General features: G+C 48.5%; 1 protein-coding gene across 1 annotated transcript in view; it reads left to right on the top strand.

Moving 5' to 3' along the window:
• The window catches only part of ADGRL3 (adhesion G protein-coupled receptor L3), a 176,014-nt gene that overhangs the window by 64,210 nt on the left and 91,017 nt on the right, over positions 1 to 20,787 (top strand). The window contains exons 4-5 of the mRNA XM_026036436.1: positions 7,445 to 7,459; positions 8,970 to 9,770. Coding sequence (XP_025892221.1) covers positions 7,445 to 7,459; positions 8,970 to 9,770 — 816 coding nt within the window. The remainder of the gene's footprint in view (positions 1 to 7,444; positions 7,460 to 8,969; positions 9,771 to 20,787) is intronic.

The following is a 20,787-nucleotide window of genomic DNA, read 5'->3' as shown; positions in this document are numbered from 1 at the left end:
TATTGATTGCGCTGCTGCACATCGTAGCTGATGATAAGTGTGTAAACCCATGGGCAGTTTTCAGCTTCTCACTGGAAATTGCTTTTAATGAGCTGGGAAGATTAACCAGATGGGATCCAATGGCTTCTTTCTTTTTCCTTTTTCCACATCCTGTCATTCCCTCTCTCGTTGGGTTTCCCTTCTTTGCAGAAGGTTGAAGTCACRGATGTTGTCCTGCAAAAACAGCCGATGCCTCCATCTCCCATCGATGCCTGCGTGTCCGAAATGAAGCTTTAGTGCATGACYATTACTGCAGAGCCAAGAATTCCCTTTCCTAATTTTTTCTTACCTCTTGGTGGCATGAAGAGCTCTGTGCCATGGTTTGCCATGCAGCACTGTAGGGGAAGGAGGGCTGTGGTGRTTGTGGAGATCACTTGGACCAATTGCATTGTGTCTTTTGGGTCTTGCTCTGTTTTTGAACATGATTGGAAGAGGAGGAAAGAGATTCAGATTTTCATATTAATATCTTTTTCGTATTTTTTGGATGTTGTTAAATCTTGCTCTTCTTCATGCCTGGACTCCCTCATGGTGGGTCTTCACAGGATGCCTAAATGTGCCTGCATGAAAGAAACACCTGGTGCTTTTTCCCTAAGGAACAAATCAAAAAAAAAAAGAAAGAAAAGTAGAAAAACTGAGCTCCTTAAAATTACTTCCAGTGAAATATGGCTTCCTCTTTGTGTTTTCCTGCAAGACACGTCTACTGAAAAAGCGCTGACGGGCGGTTCTTGGGTGCTCTGTGTGGAAGCTGCTCCGTACAGGAGACCTCATGTGCAACAGCGTTGAAAATCTAATCAGGAATGCTTCATGGAGCTGCAAAACGAGGGCTGGAGGAAACCGTGTGCCGGGAAAGCAGAGCTGTGATTGCCAGAGGAGGTCACGGGCGCCACTGCTCTGCGACTGGGAGCAACTCGGACACATGCCCATGGCCATGGAGAAAATCCCCACTGGGACCTCACCTGGTGGCTGCTGTTTTCCTTTCTGGTCAGGCCCAGCTCCAAAAGAAGGAAAAATTAGGTTTTTGGCAAGGTGGAGAAGGCAGAGTCCTCTTTTCCACAGGTATTTCTTCCTCCTTTGATCCACACAGAGGATCCAGCTGAACTCGGGAGCAGACCTGCTTGAAGAAGCAGTTTTAGAGCGTTGGATGAGGCCTGCATTGAAAATAGTGTTAGGAGGAGCAAAATGTGGTAACTCTATGGAAAAGTCAGCTTCCTTTGCTCCAAAACCTGCTGTTTTAGGCATCTTCATATTTCACCTGAGTCTTGAATTGTTTTGCTCATCTCCTTGAGGGAAATGGSTCCTGTTACCTTAGACCAGTATTTTCTCCATGTGCTTGGTTGTGATGAGACAAGAAATACAGGCAGCCCCACAACCTCACACAGAGGTTCTCCATGACCCAAACCTGGAGGCATCTGCCGGGGTTAGGAGCTGCAGGGTGGCTCAGCAGGGGGTCCTATAAGCCCATCAGCTCCATCTTCACCTATAGACATTGCGGCTATCACAGGGAATGCTCCATGGGACTGGCAGCCGCATCCRTGAGAGCAGTGGTTGTGCTGGTGGATGGGTGGCCCCATGAGCAGAAGAGGGCCAAAAAGGCCGGTTTTCACTCCTAAAAGTCCAATTTTCACTCAGGCTCCTTCAAAAAAAACCCTTTTTTGAACCCATGCATGTGACTCCAAAAGGAGTTCCTTAAATACACTTCAGTGATAAGTCGCTCTGTGGAAAAGGATGCAGCTGGGAGCTGCATTGCAGGCTGCCTGGTGTTTCTGGAGTGGCATTAGCTCCATGAAAACGTGCTGACCCACTGGAAGATGTCTAAATTCCATGGAATCTGGCACTTGCTGAAGACAGATTGAGCCATGGGTTTCCCGGGATAGCACCCAACCTCCTTCTGGAAGGAGGGCAGGGTGCTTCAGCGGCTTGTTGCATTGCCCTCTCCAATGAGTTGTGCTGCAGACACGTGGCTTCATCAGCCTTCSTTAGGCTGCTTTGGCCAAGCAGCTAATTAAACCTTCGTTGGCACGATCCGGATCTCATCATCCAGGGGAAATGGAGCTTTGTAGCCCCGTGGGTTGCTGTCATCTTTCTGTCGTTGCCTGTGGGAAATTACAGCCTGTCAGAGGGGTGGTGAGGCTGTGCCAGGGATGGGCTCTGGTGACCAGCGGTTCAGCTGTGCGTTGCTGTGTGGCCTCCAGGGCTTCATTTCCTTGAAAACGTTGTCTGCGGGGAAACGTTGTCTCCTAAATGGTTTAACCTCCAGCTCTTGCCAGTCATTGCCTCCTCTCATCAGCCCTGGGTTAGCCAGGAGAGCTCTTGGCTGGTGCAGCTCTTCTCGGTAGCCCTCTCAGTGCTTATTTAACACTGTTGTGGAAAGCCACGTGTCCAAAAGGCTCCCCGGGACACCCTGTGGGCGGAGCTCGGGCTCACGTTGGGATCCTGTGCTCACCTGCACAGCGTCACGGCCGAGAAAGGTGCTTTGTGCTATGGAATTGTGCGTTTTTGGCACCGTTTTGTGATTTTTTGRCACCGTCTTGGTTGGTAGAGGAGGCTGCTGAGAGGCTGCGAGGAAAGAGAAGAAGGGAAAGGGAAAGGGGAAGAAGGGAAAGGGCCGATGCTCAGCCCTGCRTGGGCAGCGTGGCCCCAGCCACGTTCGCCTCTGGCCCCACAAGCAATCCCTGTTTTCTATCCTCATTTAGTGGAGGCAGAAGAGAGGTTTCCAGAGCGCGCCAGCACCCGCCAGGCGTAGCCTTGGCCTCCACACCAGCCCCTTTGACCCCGCAGGGTCCCTCCCGGCCCTGTTTGCTCTTTCCAGGTTGCTGAGAACAGAGCTGTGCCCTGGTTTCTATTCCCAGTTTGAGTTTCGCAGGACGAGTAAGTGCGGTTTTGGATCAGCGCGGAGCAGACAGATTTATTGGATTACCTCATAGCAAAGCGAGCATGTTTCGTTGTCACATGCATATATATTTTCCCCCTCTTCTGAGAGATGTTTTAATCTCCTGATGCCAGGGTGAAAATGCTGCATTGGCTGTGAGATAGGGAGAGGGCACCACACACTGACCGCTCCAATAACGTGCACCAGTAAATACCGTGCAAGAGCTCAAGGATCCTGATTTCTGGATACATAATATATGCGAAGTTAAGCTGTTGCGAAAGCACACAAAAGACTTCTCTGAACCTTCATAAATTCATATGCTTTAAATTAGAAATAAAATAGTCTCTCTTTTCTCCATTAATGGCAAAAATGATAGGTCTTAGCGGTGCCTAATACTCAGCTCGCTGCAAAGAGTACCAAATTCCTCTGTATTCGCCACATATATTTTATTGCTGTAATTTGTGGCTCTCCGAAGCAGAATAATATTTTTCCTTCAGTGAATATTCCAGCGCAAGTTAAAGGTCTCCGATGCATTCCTTAAAAGCGACAGTTCATTGCAGCGAGGGCCTTGCTTTATTTAAAACCATACTTATTCATGAGAAAAGAGGCATAAAATCTAACGCCATCCCCGTTATATATGGCATGGGAGCGGAGCAAGGGCTGGAGCATCACCCCTGCACCACATCCGTTGCTTTAGCCAGCAAACTTGTGTAGCAAATGAATTTTTATTCAGTGCTGGTTGTCAGATTTTGTTTTGCTCCGTATTTTTAGCAAATTCGGTGCGTTTTTAAGCTTCGCCAGGCTGGTGCACCCAGTTCCATGGGACCAATCCCTGCAGACGCCGGCACACTCCTCTCGCMGCCCCTCCATGGCTCTCCCGCAGAATCCGCCTTCTCCAGCTCCCTCGTAGGTGTTCCCCAGCTTGGGAAGCAAATGTGTTGGGTTGTCGCCGGCTTCACGGAGGGTCCTTTCTCGTTTCGAGTAGGTGGATTCATTGCGGCGCCCGGGCTTAGAATAGCGCTTAGCTTAAGTGCTGCTGGGAAAGGCAGGGGATCCTTCCAAACCCCGTTCCTTGCAGCTTTCCCGAGCAGGGAAAAGCAGCCGGTGTCAGCAGTACGGCTCGCAGTCGAGCAACAAATAYGGGCGATATTTGGGGGCAGGAGAAAACTGCCAGCGCTTATTGTCGAGCAAAGAGCTTCTCAGAAAACCAAAAAAAAAGAGAAAAAAAGTTTTCTACGAGGAGAATCAGATTTCAGTGGCTCCTCCTGCCTTGGCAGCCGGATTTAGCCTCGTTTGGTCCGGTGGAATCCACTCTTTTATAGCTCGGCTCGTAGCTGGCAGCGCGACAAAGGGTTTGTTCCTCTTTGGAGAGAAATCTGACCAAAGGACACAGCACTTCAGCAGACCCCCCCATAACCCAAGACATCTTTCCCTTCCTTGCCTATGTCGAGATACCTAATGGTTCCCCTTGACAGCTCCGTCGTGTTCTTCACACCCTGGATTTATCTCATGCCTGGACGAGGACAAATCTTCAATGAACTCCAGGCTTTTGTCCCTTCTAAAGCCAAACAAGGAGGGTTTGCAATTACTCTGGCGAGGAAGGTATAAATAACTGTGCAAATAATAATTATGCCTAATTAGCTGCGTTTGCCGTGGTGCCAAGTGATCTTGCAGTGCTTCTGGCATCCCGTGGAAGGCGGAGGAAGCAGCAGGGCGGTTGCCTGGCTCTGGTTAGCACAGCTGGTTATGGAGGCGTTGAAGGACCGAGTGGAAGGTTGACCTCGCTTTGCGCTCTCTTACAAGATGAGATTTTGCTAGGAAAGGTACCGGTCTCCAAAAAGGCCCTTTTGCTGTTGGTTTCTCCAAGCTTTTTGTTGGTCTGCACCCTAGTTCTGCACGATCCCAACTAGAAAGCAGAGGGAATTGGGCGTGAAATAAGAAGTCCCTGCCTTGGGAAGTCCTATTTGAGAGGTGTGGTGGAGCGAGCCCTCCTGCCAGGGCCACTGCTTGGGCCGCCTCTAGGTAATGCAGAAACCTTTGGGTCTTGGTGGCGGCCAACATCATCCCAGACCTCGACTGGGCATGTAATTTATTCATGCGATGCAAACTTCTTTCCACTTCATGGGTTTGTTATAGCTTAAGTGAATCATGTTTCTCGAGCAAAATTGGAAGTCGAGCTCAGCTGGCGCTGGAGCAGGGTCTGCTCTCCACATTGCTGTGGCCACCAGCTAAGGCGTTTGTTACCCAGAGGAGAAKGGAAAAGGAAGAACAGAGATGATGATGGATGAAGAGAGAGGTTTCCGAGCCGAAAGGTTGCAGAGCTGCTGAGCAGCAGCTCRCTGAGCTCTGCTCAGCAAAAGGGCATCAACCCGTGCAGCGCCCGGCATGGCGCGCTCGTTTCCTTCCCCGACCCCKCCAGTGAGAATCCAGAAATGCCACTGCCTTTCTGCAGTTTTATTTCATTTTTTTTCTTCTCTCCTTTTCCCCTCACAAAATACTCAAAGGCGTATTTTCGTGTGTGCTTTGGTACCTGGAGCGAGGAAATGAAGTCGTCGTATTTCAGCTCCCGGAAAATTAGCCTCGAGGGGATAGTGCCRTGGAGAAACGTTGGTTATTTCTGGGGTTTGGGGGATAGCCCGTGTGAAGGTTGGGGCCTCTGGTGCCTCTCGTTCGTTATACCGACATCTAACAAGAAGATGTTTTCTTCCCCAAGGAATCTCATGTTTGGTACGTAATGCACACAGCAACTTTTGTTTTTAGGAAACCTTAACTTTTTTCATCATGCAGAAGCCTCCGGCGGACAAGACTTATTGCATGTTAGTGGCTTCCTGGGTCCTGGTGACTCCAAGTTAAGCTGACTTGAGTGGCAACATTAATTATTGTAGGGAGCATCTATTAAACGGAGTTATTATGCATTAAAAAGCAGGCTGAGAGCACTGACTTTCTAAGGAAGCCCAGATTAATGGTTTGAAAGGTTTTGCAAATTTATCAGAGAAATGGAAATCTTAAAAAAAAAAAAAAAAAAGGCTTGCAGAAAAGAAAGACGGCTTTGATTTCTGCTGCTCCTATAGATACCATAGTTAAAGATCTAATTTAGGTTGCGGTTTGGGGAAGCATTTATGGATTATTGGCATTYCCAATCTCCGCGCTTCACTCTGAGATTAATTAGAAGGCGATAAATTTGGAAATGTGCTGCACGAAGCCATTGTAACGCAAGGCACTTGTAGAGCACTTCCCAGAGCTGCTGCAGGGGCATTGCAAGAAAAATATCGTTTGGAAGCGGAGCGAGGGAGATGATCTTTCCCTTTTTTGGCATATGAAGCTCTAATATATATATATATGTTTTTTATATATATATATATGTTTTTAAATAAAAGACGAGTTTTCCTGTGTGACAAATTGAGTTTTCATTTGCAGCCTTGTGGAAAGGAGCACGATCAGCACTAGTAGGTACCCCCAAGAAGGGAGAAACAGTCTGAAGCCTTGAATTTGCTTGGAAAATGCTAGTTATGTTGCAGGCTAGGGGGAATTATTCGTAAAGTCACAGGCCTCTGACCTGAAAAAGCAAGTTGGCACTGTAGAAGACCCAACTTTTTATTCAATTTTGCAGTTGCCTTTTTGACACCCCCATTTTTCCATTCTCACCACACCGGCCTGAGTGTTAGTTGTGAGAGAAACAAGGAACGTCCTTTCAGAGACTCAACCCCGTGGTACAGAGAGCGTTTAGTTAATTTATTATTTGTGCAATTTCTCTGGGAATCACATCGTTTCTTGGGTGTGGGGATTCACTTTTGTTTCCAGCGAGGCTTTTTCCCGTTGGAAACGCTCATTTTGGGAGCCGGCGTTGGATGGCTGGCTCTGGACCCGCTTGTCTSCATGAGGAGCAAGTGATGGAAGCACCGTAGATACTTCTGACCCATTAACAATCTGGGRGGACATTTTGCTCCATATATACCTGTGTTTTATTTCAGGTGCTGCTAAGGCAGGTTGCTCTCCAGAACACAGGATCGAGTCCATCTCCTACGCTCCCTATTAGCATCCCAGGGGAGTGTTTTCCCACATAAAGGAGGCATTGCCCTGGCTTTCTGCAGGAGTTGGGTTATAGAGATGTCCCCTTCATAAAGTTTCTCCCTGGACGGGTTGAATCTGCACGTAAATCCGGATCTGTCCTGTTCCAGTGTAGGAATATTTCACTTTGCTCTAAAAACCTGATCCAAAAGCAGCTGGTGCTGAAGCATCTCAGAAACATGAGGGGGTTTTGGATGTCCAAAGACAAGAGTGTCTCCGCTTAAAGATCTTTGTAAAGTTAAAATATACCTGTATTTTGTTCAGCTTGTCTACCTATTTTTTCCAGTGTTTATGAGAGGAAGGGCATTATATATATATATAGAAAATGTTCACATACTATAATAGTACAGTAAGTTAATAAAACTTCTTTTTTCATATGAAAGAGATAAAGAAAAGTAACTAGCCAATATAGTACCATTAATCTATTCTCTTTTCTCCTTTCTCTCTTTACTTCTCTCTCTACAATAGAAGTGGAACAAAAAGGTAACTAAATACCTTTCAAATTATATATATATATATAACTTATGTATAGGCTAAGTTATTTAACAGCTTAACGTTTTAGTTGGAATACCTGTCATTAATTCTCCCTCCTTTTATTTCGTGGTTGTTGTTAAAAGTTTATTCAGTATCTCTGCTGCTCAACTTCACTGGATAACTCCTGGTTTTTCAGCTGGGAAGTGCTGCCAGTGCCGCTTCCTGGCATTAAATTCTTCTTTAGAGGTTTAGACCGTTTCCCTCTTTCCAACCCCAAAGAATTTGGGCAAGCATTGCATATAAGGGTATATATATATATGTATACGTGTGTGCGTGTGCATATGCACATGTATACACACATATGGGTAAATATATATATATATATCCCCATGCTGTGAAGGCCTCCTGGACGCAGCGCTGACCTGCTGGCTGCTGCCGTGGGCCCCGGTGGGGCCACGCGCTCCGAAAGCGGCCACTGGCTCCCTTCTCCTCTCCCATCCGCTGCCTTTCCGGCAAGGACGGGGTGCCCTGGAAGCCCGGGGGGTGCGGTGGGGTGTCCCCCAACTTCCAGCGGAGCCGGCGCCTCGGGGATCCCCCCCAAAACCCGGGAATGTCCCGTCCCTCGAGGCGGCCGCACTCCGAAGTCTGAGCAGCAAAGCCACCCGGTTAGTCCCGCCGCTCCCCTGTGCTCCTCTCCCATGTAACAGTAGAAGGTACATGTGTTTTGTTTATTTATTTATTAAGTTTGAACTACTACTCTATTTAACGGGACATTTTTTATTTATTTATTTGTTTTAACTGATTAAAATCTAGACCCTGGGTTCCTCTCCGAGCAGCCTTGACTCTTCTCCTTCCTTCTCTCCTTCCTTCGTTCCTCCGTTCCCTTGTTTCCTTTTCCTTTCAGCGGTTCATACATCATTCATTTCCAGTCATGTGGCCTGCATGCTGTGTGTGTCCTGTAGCGGCTCCAGAAGCTTCATTCCCAGTTAAACCAGTGGGCCTCTAGCTGGGTTTCCCCTGCTTCCCCATTTGCTTCAAAYGCTCCTGCGAGGCACTGGGGGATTATTCACCTCTGCTTTGCTCTCGGGGACCCGATAAATATTCCACCCCGCTCGGGCTGCGGCGGCCGGAATTTGGTTCTCTTGTTTCCCCTTCTAGGCCGCTCTCCTGGGGGGACACTTGGAAAGAGGCGCACGGAGCAGAGCCCCGGGATTGCACCCGCCGGCTCCGCGCTCGCTGCACGGACACGTCCCGGCAGCCCCGGGCCCGTGGGGCGCGCGGGGGGTTYGCGGGGCCGGGAGGTGGGGAGAGCGCCAAGGCGAGGAGCCAAAACCGGCAGGGAAGGCGGCGCGAGAAGGAAGGGAATGGGAGCAGTTTGGTGGAGCCGGCCTTGCTGCGGCCGCTCGGGCGCTGCTTTGGATCTCGACCCATCTCCGCTGCAGAGCCGGAGTAATCGAGAGGCCTGCGAGGCTGGGAATGGTGCCTGAAACGCTCTCTCTTTTCCCCTCCCTCCCGGCAGTTTTCCTGTGTCCCGGCCTGCTCAAGGGAGTTTACCAGAGYGAGCACTTGTTCGAGTCGGACCACCAGTCGGGCGCTTGGTGCAAGGACCCCCTGCAGGCGTCGGACAAGATCTACTACATGCCCTGGACGCCGTACCGCACGGACACGCTCACCGAGTACTCCTCCAAGGACGACTTCATCGCGGGCAGGCCCACCACCACCTACAAGCTGCCGCACCGCGTGGACGGCACGGGCTTCGTGGTCTACGACGGCGCCCTCTTCTTCAACAAGGAGCGCACCAGGAACATCGTCAAGTTCGACCTGCGCACGCGCATCAAGAGCGGCGAGGCCATCATCGCCAACGCCAACTACCACGACACGTCGCCCTACCGCTGGGGCGGCAAGTCGGACATCGACCTGGCCGTGGACGAGAACGGGCTGTGGGTCATCTACGCCACGGAGCAGAACAACGGCAAGATCGTCATCAGCCAGCTGAACCCCTACACGCTGCGCATCGAGGGCACGTGGGACACGGCCTACGACAAGAGGTCGGCCTCCAACGCCTTCATGATCTGCGGCATCCTCTACGTGGTGAAGTCGGTCTACGAGGACGACGACAACGAGGCCACGGGGAATAAGATCGACTACATCTACAACACGGAGCAGAGCAAGGACAGCATGGTGGATGTGCCCTTCCCCAACTCCTACCAGTACATCGCTGCCGTGGATTACAACCCCCGCGACAACCTCCTCTACGTGTGGAACAACTACCACGTGGTCAAGTATTCCTTGGATTTCGGGCCGCTGGACAGCAGAGCAGGTAAGGGCTGGAACACGCAGGAAAACRTGTTGTGTTTTCTGGCCTTTTTCCTTTGAGGTTGCTCTTAAAAAAAAAACAAAATAGGGGTCATTTTGCTCAGATCATAAAGTCTAAATATTATAGACTTTATTATAGACATCTCCTCSAAGAGAGGGATGTCTGGCCCTCAAAGGTCTTCCAACTTTTGGGGATTTTCTGTACAAAATTGCTCTTACACTTGTTTTCATTGGGTTGCTCGCTTAAAGAAGACCAACTTCTGCATCTTTTTGCAAGTATTATGCTCAAAATCAGTCTCTCTTAACCTAGATGTGATCTGACTGCCTTGGTGGTACATGAATTTCCARACTGTGTTTCCTGTAACGTTTGCAAATGAATATTCTTAAGCACAAATTTAAAGGAGTAGTAGTTGTCTCAGGCCTGTGTGTGTCAGGAATGCTGAAAAAGGAATGAGAAAGGCAGAATTAATGCAATCTGGACAAGAAAATGTTTGGTGAGTGAAATGGTTATTCCCCAAACGCTCTCATTATTTTAAAGTTAATAAGGAAGGTGAAGAAGCAGATGAATAGACACAGGTCTTCAGGCTGCAGAAGAGAAATCTGAGGAGCAGAAGGGCAGCGATTTTCTGTTTTTTCTACCAAAACATAAGGAAGAAGAGAAAGAAATTGTTGAGAAACAAGTGACAGCAGCTTCACCGTGAGCCCCCACTTCCCAAAAGGTGGAGCGAAGCAGAGCAACGTAGGAGTTATTGGTTATAGTGCAAACCAGTGGCATCCCTTGTGTTTCTGAGGGTTTCGCTCCTCTTTGAGGAGTATACTGCAGCAGACTCCCTGCTGGCCCTCTTTCTCAGCGGCCTGGTAATTTTGTGCTTATTTGGTTTTTTGCTGGTTTTCGGCCCTTTTCTGTCGGTCCCCAAGGTCCCCAAAAGGGGAACCTTTTTGGAGCGACAGAAAATGTAACTGCTACCTGTTTAATTAGAAAAAAATGAAAGTTAAAGAACGATTGTAAAATTGATAGGTAGAACAAATTGGTTGTTTTTTGAAAAAAAAAAAAAAAAGGATGGCAGATGAAGTTCTTAAAACTGGAGCTCCTAAAAGCAAAAATGGATTTTAATGAGAAAAGTGATATGCTTAACATCCCCAAGAGCCAGTATCAGGTTTGAAACTTGCTTGAAGTCCCCACAAGTGCAAGGATGTGTAAAATAAGAGCCAGGTGCTCAGGGCCCTGGTTCACATAGTCTTGAATGTCATTTTCAGCCTTTTCCCAAACCTCCCAGGCACTGGTAGGAGCTGGGGACCGTATCCCCTCTCTCTTCCCGGTGATGAAGCATTTGATGGATTTTTTAATTAAGAGTATGCTTGTGCACCCAGGTTTGGTAAATATTTGATAGGTCTGCTCGTGCAAAAGAGGTTTTTCTCAGCAGTTGCTGAAGAAATGTGCTTGGAGCAGCAGAGCCAGGAGTTTGGCCAGGAGGAGGGCTCGTCTTTTTCTGAATTTCCTCTGTTTTCCCTCCGTGCCGCTGGGCGCGTGCGGAGTATAGACCCAAAAGTTGGACTGACAGAGAGAAAACTCCTTCCTCAACCTGGTCCACCTTAATATTCACCAGCRTGGCTCGTTGTAATCATAACCCTCTTGTGATACTGTCTGGGTAAACAAATGCAGGAAAACACCAAGAGATCCTCCTCTCCAAAACACAAACCCCCTCCGATAGCTTTTCCTGSTACAATGCTGCATGGAAATGAGCATTTTTCTTCTCCAAACCTCGGATTTCGTCCCTGAAAAGGTGGCCCCCATAAAGGCTCTTGCTGTGTCCCCCAAGGGTGGAGGTGGGTGAGTTTTTGAGACCCACCTTGCAGCTTGGAAGGAAATGCGTTGGTGTTCCCACTTAAATAATGCTCGGGAGCCCCAGATATTGCAATATTGAGCATTTAACAGCCATACTGAGCTAAACAAATATGCCTTTGTAGCTAAGAAAGACACCGATCCCCCATGGCACTTCTCCTACAGCCCCTATACCCATAAGTGGCTTTCACACATTTCCTGTTAGCTGCTGGTCGTGCAGAGAGAAGCGGATACGGAGCCACCATCCCTCTCTCTGCTGCACATCCAACGTCCGTCCTCGTGTTCAGTGCCCCAGGATGCTCTCCTGGCATCTCTGGATGGCAACCACTGAATTTCAGCCACRGGCTATTTTTTGCTTTCTCCTTCCCTTCTCTCTTTGTCCTAAAGTGCTTCTACAATGCAGATAAGGTGAACCCGCTGTCCTTATCATATGCTAATTAAGCGCATTGGTGTCGCGGGTAAAGGATGCGGCGGCGCCGTGATGAATAAGGACTTTAAACACATGTGACACCTCGTTAAAATGTAATTTTCGCATCATAAATCTGAGGCCTTTCCTGCTGACAGATGAGTAATGTGGATAGTGGGCCGAGAGTCTTGAGTGCTTCCCAGCCGTCACGTGGCTCCTGGGTGGCTGGGGCTGCGCCCTCGACACGCTGYGTCCTTGCTGGGAAAGGCATCCAAAGGGCTGCTTGATTCCTTAATCCCACTAATGCGCCAGGCAGGAATTGCTTCTGCCTCAAGAACCTGTTGAGATGAGTCGTGTTGGGCATCTCCAAAGGTGGAGTCAGGGCAGCTGAGCCTGTTTGGACAGCTTGTCCTGGTGGAAATTGAATCATTTTTAGGGACCTACCAAACTCTTAATGGCAGCTCTTGCTGCCTTTCCTCCTGGCTTTCCTGCTATCCTGCCTAGTATCCCGCTGCTGTTCCTCATCACTGCTCATGGTGACAGTTCCCGGTTGGGTACCGTGGCTGGAAATTGGCCTTTGCATCCAACTCTACTAAACTGGACCATAAGCAGCCTTTATCCTCTGTTCTTTGCCCATAGGTTCACCTCCTATAGTGCATAGGCAGTCTAGTTAGTCTATAGTTACTAGTCAATGGTCTGTAAATATTTCAGCCTCTCTTTGTGTAGAAAGACCTAAGTTTGGAGCAGTATGGACACTCTTCGTCTTTATGAGCAAGCTGGCATCTCAGACTGCGTTTGGTGGCCACCCAGTACTTGAGCTTAGGAGGACAGGAGATTTCTCCTCTGTAGATACTCTGCAGCCCAGAAGTGCACACATCACACCTACTTCCCATTTGGAAACCTCGTGCATCTCTTGATTTCTATCCATTTTTTTTAAATTGTTCCCCTTTTTAGAAAGCAATACTTAACTAAAAATGCTGAGAAGGTCTCGTGCTGCCGGACGCCTTGCTGTAAGGTGAGATTTGCTGCCTTTTGTCAGGAAAGCACAAGTTTGCACCCTTACCTTCTCGTGAGGAATCTCAAAAAGTGTGAGACTCCTCAGCTTCAAAACACTTCCCTTTGTGCAGCTCTTCTAAATATTAATGCTGTTTGGCTGGAACAGCAGGAGTGTCTTCAGTGCTTCTCCAGGATGAATTAATATGTGCTTGCTCCTTCCTCCTAAATAAAAAAGTGCTGCTCCCCGTAGGACTGGGAGATGAGAGGTGGTCTTGGGTCTTGATAGTCCTTCAGTTGCTGCTCTTACCGTGATGCTCATAGTAAAACTGCTGGTTGTTTTTTTAAAAAGAAGCCATTAGCTGTGTATGAAGGCTGTCGGCTTTTGCTCTTCTGCAGTAAGCTACTTCAGGAATCTGTCTGGAGATTTGATTAATTGTAGCCTCGTTAAGCTCAAGGCCACCGGGTTGTCCCACTGATGTCCACTGCAGGTTCTCATTCTCACACAGGTATTTTGCAAGCCCAGGTCCAAGTGGGGCCTTCGGAGGCTGAAGAAGAAGCTCTTAGCCCAGGGCATGGAAGGAGAGATGCAACACATGCCTGAGAACCTCTCCTGTGGCATGCAAGGGATTGCACCGTGTGAGGTCTTTTCAGGGTTGGCTTTTTCACATGCGTTTCCTTCGTTTGGGAAGCTGCTGGCCAGGAGGTTTCTTTGGCTGCGATGGGGCTGCACAGGGTTGGGGGTTGAGCGCAGTGAGAGGCTCCTGAATGCCCCAGCCTTGAGCTTTGGGCAGCTTCTCTCCCCCAACCTCACCCCAGAACAGGATCAGAACTTGCTGGGGTTCTTCTCAAAGAGCCTGGGACCTGCATGCTGGAGGAGAGGCTGGTGTGACCACGGGCATGACCACCAGTGCTCCAACCACCTACCTTAAACRCTTGGCGTGGGACACGTCTCCCTACAGAGAGCATCAGGCCCCTGCACATAACATTTATGAAGCCTTCAGCTTGGTTAGGGGCCATGGTTCACCCCACGGCTGTGGTTCACCCCATGGAGGCACTTGGGACATGACAGATCCGAAGGCTTTCCTCATATGCTGGCTTGTTTTTTTTCCYTACAGTATATATATATTATTTTTTTCTTAAATGAGAAACTTTTATTGCTGCTCACAACTGAAAATACCTCAGCTCGGGCGGTTCGTGGGCCCTGGTGGCTCTCCCCATTTGTCTGACGCTGATTGTGTTTGCTCTGGARATGAACACTGCCGTATTTTTAGCACGGCTTATTAAGACTCGGCTCCTCAGGTCTCGTTCAGCACTTTTAATTAACTTCTTCGACGCCACCAGCCTTCTGCAGCACTCCTGTGCCAGGCAGGCTTGCGTTTCCTTGGCTAATAAGGCCAAGAAAAACTGAGGGAGCTCCTTGATATTTGAGTTAAGGAGGAGTAAGAAGTGTTATAAGGGTAAAGTACAAAAACCCTGAGTGTTTGTTGGGAGCCTCAACTTGCACGGACCCATGGGTGTGTGTTCTCTAATGCATCATGAACCAAGTTTGGCTTTTTTCTGGGTTCTTCAGGTCGGGTTAGCAGCAGTGACCACTGGTCTCCAGCCTTCACTTGCTGTGAAGCCCAGGAATGCCAGGACGTAGATGGCAGGAGAGGTTCCTCTCCTCATCTGACAACTATAATGCGGATTTCCTGGTCGCCTTAGAGATTCTGGGAGCTTTACCTTGCCTTGCAGATAACTGTGTTGGCACCATCAACATCTCCCCGTCCTTCAGCTGTGGCAGCAAAGTCAACTTTTCAGGCACCTAAGGAGCAGCTTTGCTGGTACGAAGATCCRGGGTGGTACGTGAGGTGTGGAGAGCTCAGCCTTCCACATGCAGACCCAGCAGAGCCCTCCTGGTAGCGCTGGAGAAGGATCACATAAATCGTGTGCTGGCACGGTGGTGGATCTGCAGGACCTACAGCTGTAGGAATTCAGGTCCCCACGTCTGCCCGGCGTTTTTGTGTTGAAACTAGCTTCTTTATGGGGGTGTTGACGACTGGGAGGCACAAGGCCTGTTGTGCAGGCCGTGTCTGTTAGGAGAGCTAGCACTTGTTTGCTGTAACGGGATCTTTATGCGCTGTAAATGGGTTTTTGCTTGATTCGGATGCAGGACTCGAGGCGAATTTCACCGAGGGACAGGGTTCAGCTCAGGCAGCCGTGCTCTGAAAGGGCACGTGGGCTCGTCTGTGCTGTGGGCTGCTCAGCTCGGTGCTCATGCAAGGTGCCCAGTGCTTGAGGCTCCAAAGCGGGGCAAAAAAGCACCAAAACGATCTGAAAACTGCAGAGGGTTCTCAGTGGCCGTGGCAAAAGATGGGAGGTTGTGACTGACATAACCACATGGAGGTGCAACAAGGCCGGGAAGCTGCATTTGGCCCCAAATTTTCTTGCCCCCGTGGAAAAAGGGGGCACTGCCCTGCAGGAACCTCCCTGCCTCCCTTTGAGCTCAGTGGGAAGCAAGCGAGGCTCTGGGGAAGCCCAAATCCCTGTCGTCAGGACACGGTGTGAGGCCAACGCAACGTGTCCCTTTCATATAAATGAGTTCAAATTGACTCCGGTATGAAGAGGAGAACAGAGAATTAAATTAGATTAATAGATTTTTTTTTTTAAGACCAGAAGGGGCCGTTAGCTCATTGAGCGTGACCTCCGTAACGCAGTCGATTGGATTTCATCCGCTTCCTCTCGCACGCAGCCTAATGACTTGACTGGAGCTGAAGTGCGCTCGGTGCTGTGTCCCTGTGAGCAAAAGCAGCAACGGAGAGGTAAAATTGCACTGGAAATGTGCGTGTCCAGCCGTTGAGTGCAGCCTTTTGCATCAACGTACGTTAAGAACAGAGTCAYCACCAACGTGCTTCCTGAGGTGGCCTCCCTGTGCTGGGGAGGTTGCCTCCTGTGGGACAGGAGAAACCTGTTATGTGGAGTGTGAAATTCCTCAGGAGGTGCAGGAGGCCAGGTGAGATTAGCCAGGAATGGAGAGGTGCCCTAATAGACACTGAAAAAAAAAAACAAAAAAAAGAAGAGCATCTTTAGCCTTCAGRTAAAATGCATGATGAGCATCTCCAAATGGATCCTTAGTTTTTGTTGTTTTTATTTTTATTATTATTAATAATAATAATAATTRGAAGAAACTTCCACTCTGCAGAGGCTCTCTTCATGCCTCTTCCCTTTCTGTTTGGACTGGAGTGGTAGGGAGTAGGGACATTTAAACATCTACGTCTGTCATCACGTTCTAATTTTCTCACTGATGAGAACATCTGTCTGTGGGAAAGGGCACAGACTCGTTCCAGCAATTTTTTTTTTTTCCATAAGGCAAGGGAAGATTCGACTCCACGTAAATGGCTTTTCTGTTTTTTCCTTTCTTTTGGTCCTCCCTCTGCCCTTTCTGAAGGATCCTGTGTTGAGGCTGAGTAAAATGTGGTSATTCGAGGAAGGGAAGCCTGGGGGAAATTGCTTTGCCCCATATTTCATGTCAAAGTGTGCTGGCAAACTGCGGTGGAAAGAATTTTCTTAATTAATTTTCTTAATATACARGTGTGAATTGGTTGCGTTGCAGAGAGCTCTCCGTATCTGACACGGTGGCCACCCTCTGATGCTCTGGTTTTATCCACGGCCGGCCAAGCTGATGTTAGATTTGGCTCTTGGGTCTTACAGGGTGGCCTGTGGAGCCCTGTCCAACATCATGACATTAACCTGCTTCCTCCAAAATCGCTTTATAGCGGGACCTGTTCCTCAGGTTGGAGGAGGTGAGTGCCTGGTGCTGGTGCCCCCTCTTCTTGTGGTGAAGGAGCTTCAGAGGCAGCAGAGACATTGACTGTTTCTGCAGGTCGTCAGTGGCCACGTAATCCAGCCTCGTCCAAGGAGGCTCAGAGCCCTGCAGGCTGTTGCTCCCCCCAAATCCATGGCTTTTTCCTGACAATTACTCAATAAGCGATATCCCAAGGTAGCACTTCCCATAGCTGGTGTATGACCCATCTCAGGGCATTTCATTTTCCTGACAAACTAGAGCTGCTGTTTATCCTGAAACACTTGTTTTGCCATCTGTATGGCACTCTCCTGATTGATCACCGATTTTTTTTTAATTATTTTTATTGTATATTTAACAGTAAAATGGAGTGATGCTCTGTTTTCAGCTGGATCTCCAAGGAGTGCAGCTGTTTTTCACGGATGGGAATTGTGAGCAGTGGTGCCGTGGGCCCACAGGCCAGGCCCAGCTCCTTGCAGCCTCCCTTCCGATGCGCTGGAGAAGCTCCAGAAAGCTAAAGATTAGTTGAAGTTCAAGGATTCGGTATTCTAGGGATTCAGTATTTCTAGTAGCCCTTGTGTTGAAATTTAAGATGGGTCATTTAACTTTGAATTGATTTCTTTTTTTTCTTTCTTTTTCCATCTGAGCTTTCGGTGTGTGCATATTTTATCATCTCGGCTGTGCTTGGGTTTCCTGAATTGCAGGCGGGATCATCAGGAGATAYTCATTAGAGGAATATGTTTATTAACAACATCAAGGTTGTTGTGCTGAATGCCGGAAACATGGGCCCATTTATTAAAACATATATATATTTACACACATATATATATAAGATACTRTTTCAAAAGGAAGAAGATCATTGTGTTGTCTTCTTCTGGATCTTTGTCTGTTGGGTTTTGTTATCTGTCAAAACCTGCCAAGATTTTCATGGGCAGGTCAGAGTTAACCAGGTTTCTAAATTTCAGCAGATGAACAACCCTACTAGAATCCAGTGGCTTGGTCTCAGGGGAGCGAGTCCTCTCTGGAAAGGCAGGATTTCACTTCCATAGGAGGCTTCAGGAATGGTTTTGGTGTTTGGCCCAATCATTCTCTACTGCTCCTCAGGCTTCCTCCATTAAAAGAATTGTATCTTACAATGGAGTTAAAAAAATAAATAAATAAAAATATGCCGTAGAAGGGTGGGSAGCTCAGAAGAAGTTGTAGGCACCATGGGTTCTTCATCCGTGTGCGCTTTCCACACACTGATCCTTGCCTGGGAAGTTCCTCGTGATCAGGAATCCCCATGGTCTCTGGCAGATGGGTCCCATGGGGTAGTCCCCCTCCCTTGTAACAATTTGTATCTTGGTTTTAGGGACAAGTTTGGCCAGTGTGGGTGTGTGGAGACTCATATTAGATATAGTTGGGGAAAAAAAACCCATATATATATCTATAGATAGCGTTTGCAAGCTGGATTGGTTGCCACGGTGATCAGAGTGTGCATTTATTGTTGTGGAGGACCTGCTTGTAYGTGGGAGCTGTGCAGACAGGGTTTCCTTTCCTCCTTGGGTGAAGCTGTCTTGACCGATTCATCCAGCCGAAGAGATCCGAGGGTTTGATCGGCTCGCCTGGTTTTTCCTGCTATTTCTGCACTTTATCCGGGCACCAAAGCATTATGCGGACAAAATCAGCTCTATTCCCCACATTGTTCCAAATATACGGACCTGCTATAAATATATGGACCAGATTTATGGACCTGCTGCATTTCCTTTTATTTTTTTTTAACCCATTTTCCATCCCACGAGCTCCCTCTGCTCAAGAGGGAGCCACAGAGGGTTGACCCAGTTGTGAAGCTTGGCTCTGTTGGCCCGCACCACGTGCAAGGCCTGAAAATAAAAACACTAATCCAAATAAAAGTGGTATCCTGAGCACTGGGATGGCAGCTGCAAGGGAATCACTATTGGGAAGGGGCAGATCCCGGCTGGCAGTTTTGCTGCGTTGCGCTTGGGAAAAAAAAAAAAAGAGTATTTGGCAACTCTCCTGCTTCAGTATTGACCTGGTTGGTTAAGCAGTGGTTCCCAAGCTGACCGCTCATGATCCAAAGGATTTCTGGATTACAGATTTCTGGATTTATGTCATAAACCTCATAAAAATTAAAGAATTTCCTAGTCAGGAGGGATGTTATCCAGGTAGMAAATGGGGATGATTGAGATGCCACCACTTCCAGCCTCATCTTCCTTTAAGGTTGAAGTTTTCGTTGATTTTTTTTTTATGACTCCCCAGGTCTTAAATGTGGAGAACTTGGACCTGGAAAATTTGGACTTGGAGCATATCAGAGAACTTCTCAATGTGATGTTTTCTTAATGCTGGGAAAAGCTTCACTGGTATGAAATGAAAATATTTTGCATTAAAAAAGGTCCTTTATTTTTTGGGCAGGGAACTATCCAAACGAGGCATTTGGATGTTTCTGCGGTCATCGGAACTGTCCAAATGCCATTAAATGTCTGTGTGTAATCAGAAGTGCTGAAGTGTTCTTCAGCGCTTAACCAAGGGCCCTCTCTGGCCTTTCCAATGGGCTCTGTAGCCGTTTTGAGGTGGYTTCATCATCTGGATCCTTCTCCACRGCTCATAGCTGTTAAGTGCAGGTAGCAAATGTTGGGGAAAGGGAGAGAGCCCTCCGAGGGCCCTCTGAGCACCTGTAATTTGGGGTGGGATCCGTATCTTCAGAAATGCCATGTGATGATAGGTGCCAAAACTGTGCCTGGAGGCGCCTTAGTTGTCCATATAGAAATATACCCTTAAATAAGACCTTAATGGAATAAACCATGGTGTTTTCCCCCACCTCCAGCTGCGTGGAGGGTAAGAGTGATGTTTAGCCCCCAGCTAAATATGAGGAGTGAGAGGGTGGCCTCAAAACACCTTCCTGCACCCAGGGGATCCCCTGCAGCACCAAGAGCTCTCAGAAGCAGCATGATAAGAGCAGGCCAGACTCGTTGAGATGAGGTTAAACCTGGTGGCTGTGGCGGCTTGTGACACTGGAGCTGGACGTGGGTCTGGGAGCCCTGGGACGTCCCCTCTCCAAGGTGTGGAGCAAGGAGGAGGCCGAGGGCTTGGCCGGTATGAGAAAACCAAGCGCTCCCCCTTTGCGTGTCCTGGAAAACCAAGTGTTCCCCCTTTGCGTGTTCCTTCTGCAGCAGCTTCTGCCTCCTGGCTGCTCTGCTGCTTCTTGCCCTTCTCCCCAAGTGCCCGTTTGCACCGCAGGCAGCAGAGCCTGTCCAGGCAGTTCCTCCCTGGCGCCTGCTGCTCCCTTGGTTGGACCTCCTGATCCAGCCTGGTTTGGTTGGGCTCCCCAGCAGGTCATCCCAGAGGGGACCGAGGACACCAGTGTTGGGCGCGAGGGGTTTCTCATTTGCGGAGAAAATACCCACTCCGTTTTGTGTGTCCACCAAACAAGGGATAAAAAGGGGTGTCGTGAAGAATGAGAAAACGAAAAGGAAATCTTTAGACAGCCAAGTCTGTGCTTGTTGTGGCATGGTGCTTGGTGGCATGGTGCTGGTCGTACTACATTTAATCTTTGGGATGGGCCAAGGCTGCTTTCCGGGGCTTTAACAGAGTTTACTGCTGCTAACCTCACACTGGGCAGTGAGGTTGCACATGGGCACCAGCTTCTTCAGGACTCACTGCCTCGAATCCCTTCATCTCATCAGCATGTTAAAATGGTGGGTTTGAAAACCCCAAATGGGGGTTTGGGGGATGGTTTTGTCCTGTGGCTCTGTATTTGGTTTAAATATTGAGATCTGCACCTGACAGCGACTTAACTAAACGTCCCCACTCTTCCCACTTCTTCCCTCACTCTTCCTGCTCCTTCTCTTGACCCTTCTCCCACTGCTCCAAGGTTCTCCTCATTTATTGATTATTAAACCAAGTCTATAGCTAAAAAAAAAGGGCAAAAAAAGGGACTTGAAGCTCCAGTGCTCAGATTTGACCTGTTTGCAACTCTGAGATGAGTTGGGTRAGGG

The sequence above is a fragment of the Nothoprocta perdicaria genome, unplaced genomic scaffold (genome assembly GCF_003342845.1).
Source record: "Nothoprocta perdicaria isolate Ctin4 unplaced genomic scaffold, notPer1 scaffold_178, whole genome shotgun sequence".
NCBI classification, from domain to species: Eukaryota; Metazoa; Chordata; class Aves; order Tinamiformes; family Tinamidae; genus Nothoprocta; species Nothoprocta perdicaria.
This window is presented reverse-complemented; position numbering and strand designations above follow the sequence as displayed.